General features: G+C 37.8%; 1 protein-coding gene across 1 annotated transcript in view; it reads right to left on the bottom strand.

The window, feature by feature from the left end:
- The window catches only part of grid2 (glutamate receptor, ionotropic, delta 2), a 410,560-nt gene that overhangs the window by 152,570 nt on the left and 240,774 nt on the right, over positions 1-17,216 (bottom strand). The window contains exon 4 of the mRNA XM_034118783.1: positions 7,961-8,166. Within this exon, the coding sequence (XP_033974674.1) occupies positions 7,961-8,166 (206 nt within the window). The remainder of the gene's footprint in view (positions 1-7,960; positions 8,167-17,216) is intronic.

The raw sequence follows: 17,216 nt of genomic DNA, 5'->3' as shown, positions 1-17,216 counted from the left end.
CGAAATGTTTGTTTGTGCTTTTCGAGAACCATAAAAAATAAGGCAATTTTAAAGCCAGTTCATGGAAGATATATCATCTCTTAAATATCATCATGCAGCCCTTTACATTTGATTTAGTGTGTGCTTCATTAACTACCTTTTTTTATACTAAAGAGTGCCCTTCTGCTCCTTCCTCATTAACATTTTTATCAACCTTTTCTATTGATGTGCTCTTCACATGTCCATCCTTCACACTCTACATAGTCCATTTATGTCTCTTTGTCTTCTCCTCCTTTCTGCTTTGCCCTTTAACTCAGATTTCCACTGACCTCTACTAAAGAAAAGATAATACATGTCAAAGTCAAAAAGGCCTGAGCAATGCATGTGTGTATTATATACAGGAAAATCACACCACTTGTATCAATTGAAATGCATTTAAAAACACCTCAATCTTTTTTAATCTCGAGCGCTGTCTGTAACCCATGTAACCGCTCATTTTAGCTAACTCTGCAGATTCCACAATTGCTTCCTCTATCTTGTCTTTTTCACCTCAGAACATTTAGTCTCTTTTCTTCCTAAAATTAACCTCAGTGCCCTTCTGTCACCATTCTCGCTCGCTCTCATTCCATCATGAACTCCTCTCCTCCATTATTACACACTCTCCACCATGTACCAAAGCAAAGACGTGACACGAATAACGCACAATCTCTATGTGCAACACCAAGATGAACAAAAGCGCAACAAATTCAATCAAATTACCGTCTTTTTAATCTTTGTCATTTCCTAACCTTGAACCTGTTTTCGACAATGCCTGACAAACTCAAAGCCATCTATTGCTGAGTTTCATGTGAGGTTAATGTGGGGTAATTCAGTAAAACTAACCCAATTGAGAGAAAGGAAAACATGTTGGCCATCATGTGTCAGTAACTGTGAGCAAAAGAGGAAGAACAGAGAAATAAGCAAAGTATTATAGCTTATGTTAATTATATTCAACCATAGTTAATCAGTGTTACATATTTCTATGAATATGTTTCTTAAATGTTACTTTAATTTAAAAAGATTTTGACATTAAGTTGAGTTGTTCTGGGATACAGTAATTCTTCATATAGTATTTAGTGTAATAAGAAGTTATCAATCTGCCAGATTATTATACTTCGTTTCATTTTTTACCTGATTTTGCAACTTATTTTCTTAGATTGTTTATGTTTGCACTACCAGACAACAAAGCGCATTCCTTGGAAGTATGCCTAAACGTACCTGGCAATATACTTGATTGTGATTCTAATAAATAAAACCAATGTTACTAAATCAAGCAGTCAAACTATGAAGTTTCTTTGCAAATCCAAAATAATAATCACTTTATATTGTTAGATACATTTGTCTCGTAAATTCCTCTCTTTTTAAATAACAATATATCGTATCCTTTTTTCATTGTAATCAACAATCTACATCTTCTCTTCTACAAAAAATTAACTCAAGGCCCTTTTGAACAATGAATCAGATGTAAGTCGTTATTAATGGAGGAAAGTCATGCACAGGGTGTTGATGAGAAACAACGTATTCATCAATGGAAGTGGAGCAGGGTAGAATCACAACTTGTGATTTAAGGCTTCATTAGCAGTAGACGCCTGCTAACACCAACCCCTTGATACAAGGAATGATTGGAGAGAATATTTAAAATGTATTTTAAAAGGTGACCAGAGATCAGCACGGAAACTGCCCATGAAACAGACCCTTTCTCTGCACAGGACATAGTTCACAAATAAGAGAATATGTTTTTGAATGGTGCTATTTTATAATATGTGTGGTCAGGGAATAACTTTTATATCTAGCAAGAACATACTTTAAGCAGAGCTCTAACAAACCGATAATACGAATGTAGACAAACATCTTTGTGTTGATACATTTTTGTTTCTCTGCTTCTGTGTTGCTTTTCAATAAATAAAAATAGATGAATCACTTTAGCAGATATTAGAGAAATTGACCAGAGTGAGTTGCCACATTTTAAATCAATATTGGTGATCAAAAAACTGCCCCAAAGTTCCCACCAGTCTCCCCTTTCATTGCTGCTTCTTTTATAAGTATCTCTCTAATCAATTCAGCACCCTCATGAGGTCCCTTGCCAGATTATTTAATTATACTGAAGTGCTCTATTCGTCCAAGGCTTTGTGTTTGATCAATCTTCACATTTAACTGTTAAAAGGACAAATATACATCATGTGTACATCAAAGAAAGGGACAGCCTATCACAGAACATCACACACCGATCCAGGAAGAAATGTGTTGTATTGTATGTATATCACTTGTATTTTAATATCTGCACAGCTGATGAATTCATTCATCTTTTTTTAATGTTTGTACTTGAGATGTAATTTTCTGATTATCAAATAATAAAGATAAGGCACAGTGGATGTGCTAGTGGTTGATTTTTTGACATGATCAATTGCCTGTCCAATGCTGATGATTTGACCAAATCACATTTATTACATTAAGGTAAACTATGATTGTACACTATTTCTTGTGTCAGTGAGTGCTTACTTATCCATAATTACACTATTCCTTAAGTGTTTAAGATTTACTGAAATGCATGGAGTTACATTATTTGCATGCGTATGGTTATAACTATTTGTGCTGTTATCATCAATAACAAACTCATTTTCTGCTTTCGACCAATGCACCTGCAATTCTGGCATCAAATATGTATTTTGTATGTTTTTGGAACAGCCGGTGTGTTATACACTCATAGATGATATCGTTGAATGTCACACCTCGTCCAAAGTAAACATCCTTACACTGGCATTTGTAGCTATAATTAGCTTACTTTGCAATTTAAATTAGTTTATGTGTTCACTCTTTTATGTGTCGTGTGTAGAATTTTCAAAGACATCTGTAGATTTTATATGAATTCAACACAACGTGTATTGCACTATAACTAGTACATGTTAGGTAGGTTAATGTGCTACGCTTTAAAAAAAACAAAATTACATAAAGGAAAAAATATAGATATTTAACATGTACTCATAGAGATACAAACTTTCCTGAAGTTACGACAACAACTCAAAAAGCATTTATAAACACCGCTCCCAGCAGAGCCACCCACCCAGACGGTAAAAACAATATTCCGCCCACTGAGTGAAAAAACGTCCAAGTTCCTTATGCTACAAATGCCTTTTCTTGAGGCTATCCCAGACATAGGAGGAGCGGAGCATAGATCATGGGGTCTTTATTATTCCTGTCTGAGTCTGGGGAACCGTCAGCAAAACACAATTAAACAGACCTGCAAGTATGATAAATATATAAAAAAGTAGAAGGCTGTGCCAGGTTAGTATTACAATTCATGGCATAAAAAATAAAAAAACATCAATCTGATAAACAACATATTGAATTGAATATAATTCAGTTTTTTTACGTTTTGTCGATTGTGCAAAATGTCTCTGTCAATTTGTTTTGCTTACATAAGCATTATATAACATACTCTAACATTATATAATCTTTGTGTGAGTTCAAACATCAATACCAGATCTATAATTGATTATTTTCTCGTCCTATAGACATGAAAGACTGTGATGAAAGTAGACTAAACTTAGGGAAAAACAGCATTTGCAATGGATAAAAGCCATTTTCAGTGAATATATTATTCAAGATGTCTTATACTGAATATTTTCCTTCATGTTTAATTTGCGACATCTGTCATCTTTGGGATAATCTCCATCCCTTTTGATGGTCCTTGAAGTGAGAAATGTCGTTTAAAGAGAATATAGTCCCAAATAGGCAATGTTTTTAAGTTATAACTCTCTCAGATCAAATAGCAAAATTAATATATTCAACTTTTTTTGCATTGCCAGTATCACATGCATATATAACTGTGTGTGTGTGTGTGTGTGTGTGTGTGTGTGTGTGTGTGTGTGTGTGTGTGTGTGTGTGTGTGTTTGTGTGTGTGTGTGTGTGTGTGTGTGTGTGTGTGTGTGTGTGTGTGAGAGAGAGAGAGAGAGAGAGAGAGATATCAAGAAAGAAAGAGAGTATAGCTTATTCTGATTCATCGCACTATTGTCTAGTTTCCAAATACTCTTGTTCATTTAATATTCATGAACTTATTTAGTGCTACTTTTTCTAAGAAAATCTGTGATCAGTGTCAAGAGAAAAGCCCAGACTAAAACATTAAACACAGATGGACATAACATTATTGTTTACATAACATAACATCCTATAAATACCAATGAATTTAGTTTTCTCACCAATTAAAGAAAATGTATGGCAAGGTTTATCAAGGCATATTCTCCTCAGCTTAAGCTTTCCTCATATCCCACTGTAATATACACTGACAATGCAGTCAAATAACCTGCGCATAACGTTCCCTCATGCATTATTCATGATAAGAATATAAGAACAACGAGTAAACCTCATACCATCAAGTTTCATTTTCTTTAAACTCATCTAGTTATTAGTTATTTATGAGCTAGGTAGGTCCAGGAGAGCCATCTATAATTATGAGACAAGCAATATTTGTAATAAGACAATGGTCTCAGGGCAAGAAAACCACTCTTGACTCTACTACACAGTGGGTGGAATATGGAGAAGTACAATATGTTCCAGGAAGGAGTCTTTTTGGCAGTGGCTGGCACTCTCACCCACATGTACTCGACTGAAACAAAGGCAGCAGAGCAACAAAATGTTATATAATGCAGAAAATTGAATGAGCATGTTGGTTGTGAGAGTATATCAATGTGCTTGTAAGATGAAATGCATAGATGTGAATGAAGGAAGTAATTTGACTGAGAATCCAGCAGATGTTAAACTATATTTCCTTCTGGGCTCACATCACAACAGGGACATAAAACCCACAAATCACAGAAAAGCAAGGACATAGATTAATAATAAAAGTCACAGTCATAAAGAAATGAGCCAAGATGCTCATGATAACTCTTATCGCTCAGCACAATTTGTCTCAAAACTATTCTTTCTCACATTTATGGGTTTGCATATGTGGTTTTTATAGGTGCAACCATCAACTGAAATAAGACACTCTGTTTCAATATATCAAACCAATATCATATAAACTTCACATTTAGCTGGCATACAAGTTTGAAAGCACATCAGGTCATTTGACAATTAAAAAGATGACTTATTTGTTCAACAAAGTTATCATGAACTATAATTGTTCACATTAATAAGCCTTACTTAGTGCACAATACAGCACTTCACATCATCACAATGACCGAAGATGAAGACAGAATAGAAAAGGTCAGTATTAGCTTGCTCCTCTGATTTACTTTTAAATAAGCCATGATTGCACTGTGTTACCTCTTCAACTCCCAATGTATATTTGTCCTGTTGATCTGATTACTTCTTTTGGAGGGTATGATAATTAAAGAGACTGAAAACAGCTTCAGTTTAGGCAATACACCTTCTTGGTTAAGGTTAAGGAAGGTTAGACTGAGGCACTTCCTTGCTCAATCCTAAATGTCTTCCATCCTCTAATCATTGTCGAGGCATGCCATATCTCTCTTCTCCCATTTGTATACCTCTACCAACTCTTTATATTTTGGAACAGCTTCCAGTTTACATCTAACATCAGGGCCTAATGCGTCTGGCTGGGAGGGGCTCTGAGAAAAATGACCTCACAAATAACTCTTATAGAGAGAAGACAAGGTCCCAGTCATCTCTCTCCGTCTGCATATGTCTCTCTGCCTGCCAGTGTATGTCTCTCAGTCCTTGTATCTGTCTCTCTCCCCCTCCCCCCTCCCCACATTCTTGCCATGGAGATAGAGCAGCGATCATTAATCTTATACACCAATCTTTACCGTCTCCTGACACTTCATCTCAGAAACCTCACTCCACTTGATGTCTGACTAAATTAGATTAAAATACTGCTTTGTCAACCCTTCGAAAGGGGACAAAAAAACTCTGGAAAACTAATTTGGGTTCCACTCACACACTGAAATGGAGGCAGACACTCCCATATTGAATATCTTGATAGCTAAAGCAATTTTCCACACCTATTGTATATCAGATCTCTTTGTGCAGGTGAATGATTGATAATAAGGATTTGTTGAATCACCAATTTCCACATGTTTTGACCCCTTCAGTGTGTTTTCAGAAAGTTTATTTCAAACCAGTAGCCAAATCAGCTCTGTTGTTTTTTTGGGGGGTCAGTACAATGGGACATACTGTAACCTAGGTTCAGGCTGTCAGTGAATATGGTCAGTGAACATTAATTATGCTGACATAGGTGCATTCAAAATTCACAAACTGTTATATCTGTAAAATAGTAAAATAAGAGGTGTAATGAGTGGTGTTGTGATATTATTCAAAAAAGGAAAATAACATACTCAGAGTACAATATCGTTTTAAAGCATTTAAGCTTTAATTTGTAATTGTTGTATCATCACATTTAGCCAACTCAGCTACTAAGGTAAATATTAAAGAGGTTTAGAATCTGTAATTTGTTAAAGTCAAGATTATACAGCCAGACACAATGGTTCAACTTTGACCTTCCAAAACAACTGTAATGTACAATTAAATATTGAAAATAAATGCACAGGTGATGAATGCATTAAGGGATTTTAACAGTTTGTGTGCTCATTGGAACTAGATATTGTGTTTATATGTTCATATTCATGGGCCTATCCAAATGCTTGTGTTCATTGATTTCTATGACTCTGTTATGTTGCAGTTTCGCTTGAGCTAACAAAGGGATATCGATATTGATGTGCTACTGCAGGATGTGTACGTCCTGTAGGCAGTTGACCTAGCCTTGAATACAAGAAAAACATTATTGATTGGTTTAAGTCTTTCTCAAGTGGTCAGAAATAGCTTAAAGCAGGTTTAACTGTTTCTCAACGGGTTCCAAGGAGATTGAAACCTTGAAACACGTTGTCGTCCAGAGTTTATTTCAATGTGTTTCCATGCTAAACTTACAAAGCTAAGAATACACCAAAACCCACACACAGCCAGAGTAACATGCTTATACGAAAATACTGACACCAACACACTTACAGACACACACAAACACCCATCTTTCACCCCTGTCACGCCTCCAAGCAAATTAGATCGTGATTGCTCTTTCTGAGGTCACTTTTAATTAAACTGAGATGAGAACATGACACATGGGATTAAGCCCCATCCTATCACTTCAAATTATGAATTCATAACTAATGCTAGAGCCTTTTGCTTTCAACCATGACCTCCATATCATTTATGTATAAGAGCAAAAGGAACTCCCCTAATTGTCTTCTTCTTCAGAGATAAAGAGCATGGCATGAGGGGGTGCAGAAGTGTGTATATATATATATATATATATATACGCCTTTTTTTTTCTCGCAAGCTGTGCTGTATATCATTAATACTGAGTTCACTACAGAGAGAGATGTTAAATAAAGAGACTAGAGGAGCAGAGAGAAATTATCTTCCGATCTCTAATGTACATTTTTATCAGCGCACACCATGTTCAGGGGCAAAATGAATCATATGTCTGATCTGGTTAATTGGTAGAAACACAAAGAGCGTACTAAAGTCAGAAAAATGTCATGTTCAGCTGTCATTAGCTCATTAACCTGATAGAACACTCCACATATAGATTGATACAGTGGCATTTGAAAAAAAAGGTACCATTTGAGACATTGCCCATAGCTAGTAGGGGTGGATGGAGGTCTGGCGTTGGAAAACCAGGGTTTGGTGGCTGTTTGTTTTAGGCTATCTATAGCAATCTCCATTAAGCAAGTGGAGAACTCCTAAACCCCACAGATCACACCTCGTTAGCTTTCCAAAAGCCCAGGGAAAAGCCTCGATGGATATACAGTATTTACTTGTTTTGGCAGATAAGCTGCAGTGGAGATGTATGAAATGGAATGAAGGCATTAAGATCATTAGGAGATGCTAACCTCTCAATGTATATGTATATGAGAGTGTTTTTAAGTTGACTTACAGCTGTTATCACTTCACTCTCAATTGAAAACCTGGTAACAATAAACACTGTCCTTACCTCAGTGATGAAAGCCTTAGCGGTGGCTGGGCTCATGAACAACACCGCTCTGCGCAGCGTGTCCCTGTAGCGATGCAGCTCCTCCACACGCATTGTTCTGAACAGACTAGTGATCATCATGTTGATATTAGATTCCACCTTCTGTAGGGACACGTCCATTCCCTGCTGAGAGCTCCGGTCAAGGAAATCCTCAATACCACGGATATCTGGAGGAAGAGAGACGAAGACAAATGTTGACCTCTATTTTTTAGTGTACGGGGACAATTATTTTATCTGAAAATGTGATGCATAAAAAACAGGGCAGATAGAGAGATAGACATACGTCTGCATTGGGCATCTGCCAGTGCTGAATACTTTATTTCTAGAAACCTAAAACAGTATGGGGACCAGCCCTCTGTAACTCACACACCAACAGAGATATGAAAACAGAAGCATGTGGTGGTGTCTCATCCAAAGTGAGAGGCCTGTTGGTTGCCTGTGTGATCTATTGGTGCATATATTTGAGCTAGTGATACTGATAGAAACAACAATCAACGCTAAAGTTAAAGTGAGATATATGGTTCCTGTAGAAATAGAGAAGAAACTACATTTTAACAAAGTTTATTGAGAGAACGAATGTGAGGGAGTATGTGTGTATGGGAGCATGTATAGTCTCTAACTAAAACAGGAACAAAACAACCTTATATAAATCAAACTTCAGTCAGACTATTCTTATTTGTGCTGAAAACATATTTCTAACACTATACAAGTTTATTCCTACCCTGATACAAACCAATGACACTCATGACATTTAAGAGTTTTAGATTAAAGTACAAAACCACTTAAATTATCTCTATTAATGGCTATGTTTGTATAATAACAAAACCAAGATGGTGGTGTCAGAAATACTACTCTTAGACACTCTATTGTTAATGAGGTACAATGCAGGTCAAGGTAATAACTAATTAAGGCACTTTGGTTGAGAACACCACTAATGATGTCGGAGGATGTGTGTGTGTGCGCTTCTGCGAGTCAGTGTGGTTATGTAAAGCAACTACCTAATGATGTATTTGATATGGAAAACGGATGACACTGCCATCATTGCCGGTGTCATGACTGAGCAATTAACTGGATTGATTAGACGTGTTAAGGCCAGAGGGCTGATTGCATCAATGCCAGATTTTGGAGGTTTAACAACACATTAAGAGGAGAGACATATGTAAGCCCATTTTCATAATATCAAAAAGGCTCTGAGCTCAAAAGGTAAAGCAAGGACATTTGCGAGACAGTATGAAAGGTTTGTGCGTGTTGGATATCACACCAACCACACCATTCCCCACACTGACAAGAACAAGAAGGAATGTTGTCTTCCAGCAACGAAAACACAAGGAAGAACAGCAGGGTAATAGTACCTTGTTTATTTCGCAACGTCATGTCTTTCCCACTTTTCTTTACAGAAACACAAAAGACACATACAGACTCTGACCTCCAGGTGACAGCTAAGCACACAATCTGTTCATAAGAAAGTTGTCAAATGTATAGCAACAAAGAACAAAGAAGAGTTCAGCTACGATGTGTGAGATATTCAGTGAAATAATATTTTTTGACTATCAGGAAGAACAAAAAAGTCATTTCAGATTAAATGAGGACATATTCTGGTCCAATTGTAGTGATTCATTGTCAAAACAACCTATTTTTTCCGTCAACCGAGTACAGTTGAGTTCCTGTTGTTCAAATGGGCTCGAACATGTACTCCCCACAGCTGAGCGGCTCATTGGCCAACAAATGCTTTCCATCAAGGAGCTTCAGGACACAGTAGCGGATACAAAGTCGAGTACAATTGCCACCAACCATGCCCATCCAGGCAACTTGTTTGAGAAACATTCCTCTGTGAGACAGTACCGGTCCATTAACACCATGATCACCTGTCACCCCAAAGTGCTGTCACCATATTCACATACTGTGCATCCACACAGTCCCACGCCTCTTCATCCTCATCTAATAGGGTTGACTGTATTACAACTGCCATGCTATTCCAGAGTAGTGAATGCTGACTCAAAATGTTTTGTTTAACAACCTTTTAAAATCTATAAATGGCTATGTGACCCTGAGTCACAGGTTTTGTTCCCTGCCACTTCACATACTTTGTTATTTTATTCCCTTTAAATGCGCCCATACTGTGTGCCACCAGGTTTATTGATGATCATTTTTGCAAGCAATATTATATATTTTTTCTGCTACCTTTTTATAAGAAAAGACGTAAAACAGAGATCCAGCCTAGTCTGCTCGCCTTCCTAAAGCAAATTCCCCGTATTCTCTATAATTCCCCGTGTTCTCTATTTATCACTGTGGATTATTACTTTTCATTGTCATAGTATGGAAGTAGAACTGAAAGGGCATTTTGCAAAGAAAACTCTGTCAAGTGGAATGGTTTCCATAATACTATATAAAACAGATTTAGGTGTATGGTCTTCTGTGTGTCCCTTTCGACCATGTGTCAGGCTTCCCTTCTTCCCAGTCTATCCTGCAAGTCCCTGGCTCAAAGTGAAAGCTAGAGTTAATGTGGTGTAGCAGCCAACAGCACGCAGGGATTTCACCTGCATGTACCGACCAGCTCAGTGGCACTCTGTCTGTGTTCACAAACCCCCACTCCTTTTCCCCTGCTTGGTTTCTCCTCATCCTTCTCTCTTCCCTTGGCTTTTCATCTGAAACCTCCCTCCATTTCCCCTGTTTGTTTTGTGTTCTCAAGGGCTGAATCTCATTTTGAAAGGGTGTAATGTCCAAGCAGTTTTTCCACTCCAGATGGTGGGCTCTCTTTCATGTGTAATGCCCGTCAATTCCACACTGGAGACCTGTGTTCACATTTCACCAACAGTGGCTTCATTTAACTCGGAGTGATTTTATAACACATCACTTTAAGTAATTTCCAAGAATACATTTGAGTTGTTAACAAATTGTAAATCCAGATACATGATTTCTGTATGCACTAAATAAACATATAACCAACATGTTAGAATCAGCCAATTATGTTGATATAATCAGAGAACGTCAAGACAATTCACAAGATTGTAGGCAACTAGCTAACTTTTAATGGTATCATCTGAATAAATCAGTTGTTTGAATCTGCACTGAGAGCACCACTTAGAGCGAGGATGGCAAGGGAGGAGAAAACATTGATAAGCACTTTGCACTCTGCATGTAGGAAATGGACCAACAGTCCAAAAGGAGGTGTTAACACATCAACTATTATGGGTCCCCTGAGTACGAAGTAAGAGGAAAACATCAAACATCTGCAAATGAGATGCAGCCTCTTACTCCCTGGTTGTCTGTCAGATCATCCCAGCTCCCCCGTTCACCCTGTATCTCACTCCCGCTGCGTAACTTGCAAATCATCCCAACCTTCAAATAATAAAAATAAAATTACCAAACTTTGTTAACTTTTATGCCGCATCTGACTTTACAGTTACAGGCACTTTCTTGTTTCAACCTTCCTCTAACTGCCTGAGGCATTTTACGCCTGGCCCTGTAACTTTTGTTAGAAAGCTATTGGGGAACAGCCAAGCATAACTGGTAGTGACTTTAGAAAGGGGCACCGTCTATCCATCCATCCACTGTAACAGCTTTGAGCTGCTAGCTCTCAAGCACGGAGTGCAGCTTGATACCCCATTGTCCCTATCATAATGTCAGTTTCTTGCTGCCATGAAATCCATGCAGACGTAAATTAGTTTCACTCAAGTGGCAAGGCGACCTGAAGGGAAAGGAAAGTGTGACCTTGCTTGACTTTTTCATCCATTTAATGCCAGGATGATGTTGTACATGACAACTTGGGTCAAAGCCAAACTGATGGCAAAGTACAAATGTAATTTCAATATGGTAGTACATTAAAGGGTTTGAAAACAGTATTTTGTACACAACTATGAACGCAGTATTGTTGAAAACATTGGGTTGAAGCAATACACTTCAGCACAGGAATGCAATGTCAATACTTTTTTTCCATTGGTAGTGGCAGTCTTAATAACTTTCTTAATTCTTGGTCGCCGGTAGGTTTTACATATAGTGCTCATAGCATGTTGTAAAAAATATTACATTTGAATATTTTATAACACCCTGATCAATAAAAACAATATGTTTTTATATAATAAAAGCATCATATTCACAACTTAAGCTGAAGTTCAGCGAAGCATTATGTAAAGGAGGAAATAATATTAATAATTTGAGATGTATTTGTGTGCAACTGCGTTTCTTGCTATCTCCGCCCTGTTCTGCTGTTAGACTAACATTCTTATCTCTTTGCTTTGTCTTTCCCTTCAGTCTTTACCTCTGGCTATCCTTATCCCTGCCCCAGGCATTTTACTGTTGTATGGCTCAAAGGCATTTGCTCTTAAAATATGGATTGAACCTAATAAGAAATGCACTCTTGTACCTCATAAGCCTAGACCTGGAGAATTCAATCGTCAGCTGAAGTTGTGGTTGAAAATGTTCACATAGCTCAAGGTATCTGAACAAAAACTTGGGAAGTGACCTCCACATAGGAAATAAAATGCTTTAGGCCCTGAAACGATTCACAACTGCTCGTAAATAGTCCTATTCCTAGATCTAAGTGCTATATCTTCGTCTACTACTCTTTTGCTTTATTTTCCTCCTTCTCTTCATCTTTCACACCTTTTTCTCTCAAAGCCCCAGGCCTCGCATTCCAAGAGTCCAAACAGATAACTTAACCAACACTTGTAAAACCTTTTAGGTGTGCATCCCTTCCCCTAAGTGCTTTAACTTCTCTTCACTTCTCCTGCTACCTACTTTCCTCCCTTTTTCCTATTTTTATGATCAATTTTGATCTTGAGCGTCCTTAACCTATCGCGGCTTTGATTTGGACTCTAAAATGCATATACTACTAGATGGCTATACTGTAACTCAATTGAACTAAAGGAAATTATGTCATTTGTTGTATTTATATTGCATTGTTTTATATAGTTTGCCTTATTGGGGTTTAATGCTTTAACTTCTTTAACAGTTTGTAAATTGTGACCTTACACACATGTTTTACTCTGGTTAGAGTGCGATCAATGCTAACTACTTATTTTTAAACAGACACACAGGAGGAACATCAGGCATTGTAATTCTGCATTGCTTCCAGTGGACAAAAGACCAATGACAGAACTACAAAGCGGCCTAAACTGTGCTGCAGCAACTGGAACACAAAATACCAACATCCAATGGATACCCAGGGAAATATGCTACACTGTTTTTCACACAATACTGGATAACTTGATAGTATGGTGATAGTGACCAACAGAACGAAAGGGATGAGAAAGGAGCCTCTGAGTTAAAGCATGACCTGAGCATGATATTTAAAACATTCGGTAAAACTGATGGATGGCTTCTTTTCTTCATTCATTTAATTTAACAGTGACTGGCCTCTTACTCTGCTTTTACTACATATTCTTAAGGTATTCAAACACCCAAACAAGATCATTTTACTCATGTAAAAGGTTAAGCATCTTGCAGGGTTTTGCACTAAACATTTCTTTGAAGAAGTCTACCAAACTCAATATTATAATAATAGTTTGCCTCTCTCAACTTTGTCTCTGTTAAAAATACATTTCAACTCCTATGTGCCGCAAGGATCTAAACTATGACCATAGAGTCACGTTTGGAAATAGTTTCACACTATTTTCAGTTGTTTTTTCTGTTTATGTACTTTCCTGACTGCCTTTAACTTTGCCATGCCAAATCTGCTATGCCTTATGATCTCTGTCCCTATCTCCTCTGCTTTGCTCTTTCTGTTTTCCCTATATATTCCAATCTCTTTTATCTCTGTTTCTCTTTTACTCTCTGAACTTTTTTACTTTGGAGGAGACAAAGAAAGACATGACCTCCCTGTATAAAGCTTGTATACCTTTGGTGTTTGCCAGTGTACCAGTTTGCCTACATTTTTCTGACTATGCCTTTCTCATCAACTTTCTCATGTCTCCCTTTGCACAGCTTTTATGCATTTTCCACCTCCTCTTTCACCCCTGCAATCTATCTATGATATAAATCTTCACTCATAAGTCCTCGTTCACCTGTCACTGTCAATTTATTTGTGTTGTTACTTTCTTCTTGGCTCCTCTCTTCTGTTTTGCCTCCCTCACGTTTTGCCTCTCTCACTCAATTTTGTCTTATGCCATTTAGGTGGGGTTTAAATATGGTAACTTGTTGCTATAAGTTAAGGTACAAACAAACCTCAATTTAAATATGTTGATGGACATTGCATGCACACAACAGCACTTGTGTTCAGCTATAACCTTTTACTATTGTAGCTATGGCCAATCGTGTCATTCTCAAGCAAAGTGAAGCAGACCATCTTAATGTCAACCATGTGATTACCACTAAGTGATACTTCCCACGTGTTGCTGTGACCGTTAACACTGGTCAAAGTCACTCAAAGTTAACAGTAACTTGTCACAGATGTTTACTATAATATCATGTGTATCAATGTGAATTCAAGACATCTTGGGACAGACTGAAAATAAGTTAAAGAGAAAACAGAGTAGGAGTAACAAAAGGGATGAAAGAAGAAAAGAAGATAAGTGAGGGAGAGAAATAAACGATGAGAGAAGAAGGAGAGCGATGATAGAGAGAAAACATGTGTTCTCAGCGTCCGGAATGCACCAGTAGAGCTGAAAATAGGGATTGGGTGAGTTGCGCTGTAGCTTCATTTGAGAGGACACACTCGACTGTCTGTTCTCTAAAGAACTCTCCTTGTACAGAGGCGAGGTCTTTAGGGAACTATGCTATCATCTTAAGAGACCATCTCTGCCTCTCTCTCTCTCTACATTGCTTTCTCCCTCTCGCTCCTTTGCACTCTTTCTTTCTCCCTTCTCTCCTTTAACAGGGGTTGAGGCCATTAGGGAACAATGGTGATATCTTTAAAGGGCCTTCTGTGGCTGACAACACAGCACTGCTAAAACCCAGAGGATCCATGTGCTGAATCAGTCGTCACACAGCACAGAGGGGATAGAGGGATTAAAGGGGGGTACGGACATGTGTGTAAGTGTTTGCTTGCATGTGCCCTCTGTATAGGGTGTATAGTGTATATGTTGTGTGAATTAAACCCCATGTAGGGACACATTTTGGATTATAACCAGTTGATTGAAGTTTGTCTAGCAAGAGAAAAAATAAATGTTGTTCCTATTTTCAGTCCTGATTAGTGTTGGGTTGAGGTCAGAGTCAAATCTTTTTCCCAACAGGCCTGACATTAGTTGTAGTCAATTTGCATGCAACTTTGAATTTATTTTGGTGTACTTTAGGGTGCAAAGGAAAGTCACATCAATTGATTCAGATTTCAGTGCCGTAAAAAAGGCATCAACAATCAAAATCCTGCAGACTTACAGTCAAACTAGCAGAACTTGTATTTTAAGCAACTATCTTTTTGAACTCTCTGTCTATGATTTTCTTATTACATTTGTAACATAATTCACAATCCACTGTTGCCCCTGCAGGGCTTGGGTACTTTATATGTAATAGTTAAAGAAGCAGAAGGAGTAACAGCACCAAAGCTAAGCACTCTACTGTGTTTGACAGGTCCTTTAGCACATTTTTATATATTTATACGTAATGTCCTAATACAGTGCTGCCACTTACTTAATAAAGCTCACAAAACAATGCTATAGCCCAACATTTTTAAGTCATCATTTCATTTCAAAATCAAGCAGAAGAAAATAGCTATGGGTCTTTTAACACCAGGTAGTGTTATGCTCTGTAACCCAGGACTCAGGTTCTTCTTTAAAACACTGGTATGGAAGTATTAAGCATAATGAAGGCTTAACATATAATTCCTTATGATGGAACATAATGGCGCGTTTCCACTACAGCGCGGAGCCCCGTTTAAGAGGGCTGTGACGTCAGCGGCCCGTCTTTGGTTGCGTTTCCACTTGGCCTAGTACCGGCCGGCGGGTCCTAATTCACAGTTTTTCTGGCCTCATAAAATTGTGGGTCTAGGGCCAGAGACAACGAGGCTGAGTCGGGCTGAGTATGCTAAACTAGAGGGAGCATCGCTGGCAAGGGGGCTACAACTACAACAAGATGGACATATTTGACCGTGATTTAATTGTAATACATGCAATCCATTCATAAAATGCTTTAATGTTTTAGAAGATCTAGTTTGAGCCTGCAGAGCGCATCGCTAAACAATTCCACTGCAGAGATTCCATTGGAAATCAATGCACACAACGCATTAATTGTGTTAATTGACTACAATGAATGAGATGGAGGCCCGTTATGGCTATATGGATTAAATCAACACTGAATTGCCTAAGGCAGAACACTAATTCACTGCTCTATATGTGCTGAAACTTTTAGGTGAGTTCGACTTTTGTCCAACCGCTGATGAGTGATATCACAGCTGGTGTTTTCCAATAGCTAGCAAAATACCTGCTCCATCATCACTCTAAATACCAGCCCATTAGGAGCAGTGCTACAGCGGCATATACCCTGTATGACTCAGAGTTAAAATTATCTTTACACATAAAGGTGCCAGTACCATATGCTGCAGGAGTATGTGCTTTATGTAAGTTTGATTAGGTTTGGTACCTTACTTCCAGAGAGGCACAGCTGTGTAACAAGGCATGATGACGTTAACTTGATAAGCCAAGCATCATTAAGGGTTGGCGTCACAAAGGACACTACATTACAAAGACTAAATACAAAAACACACAGACACATTGAATACACGCTCAGAAAAAAATCAAAGCAATATTCCTGTAGAAGGAAGTTTAGACAGTGTAGAAACAGAGTGGCACTTTTAAAAAAGTGACACGGATGTTTTTGGTTTAATGTTAGGTGTAATGGACCGGAAAGAGAGATGGCGAACAGATATAGAGAAAGAGAAGCATGGTAAAATGAGATAGCATGCGCACAGGCAGGCGGACTGATGTGTCACTAATGCATAATATACATATACAAAGAGACTGAGAGAGAGAAAGAGAGAAAGAGAGAAAGAGAGCGACCTGTTTCTGATTCAAACATATATTCATTAGCCCGTACCATGGTGAGAAACCACTCTTATTGTTACTTTATATACTGTACAAGTCAAATTAAAACAACAACAGTTTAATAGAGCTACTAATGCCCTTCAAAGGCAAAATGCTTTTATTTCATATTTGGTCCAAATGAAATCATAACGTTCTGCTTTATTCTAAATATGATGCATATGAGCCGTACGTATTTTTCTGCTCATTTTCAGCTTTTTAAATTTGCAGTATCAACAACACTTCCTTAAAAACCCAAAGATTAGTAT

The sequence above is a fragment of the Trematomus bernacchii genome, unplaced genomic scaffold (genome assembly GCF_902827165.1).
Source record: "Trematomus bernacchii unplaced genomic scaffold, fTreBer1.1, whole genome shotgun sequence".
In the NCBI taxonomy this organism is placed as follows: Eukaryota; Metazoa; Chordata; class Actinopteri; order Perciformes; family Nototheniidae; genus Trematomus; species Trematomus bernacchii.
The sequence above is the reverse complement of the archived record's forward strand: the minus strand, read 5'-3'. Positions and strand labels throughout refer to the sequence as shown.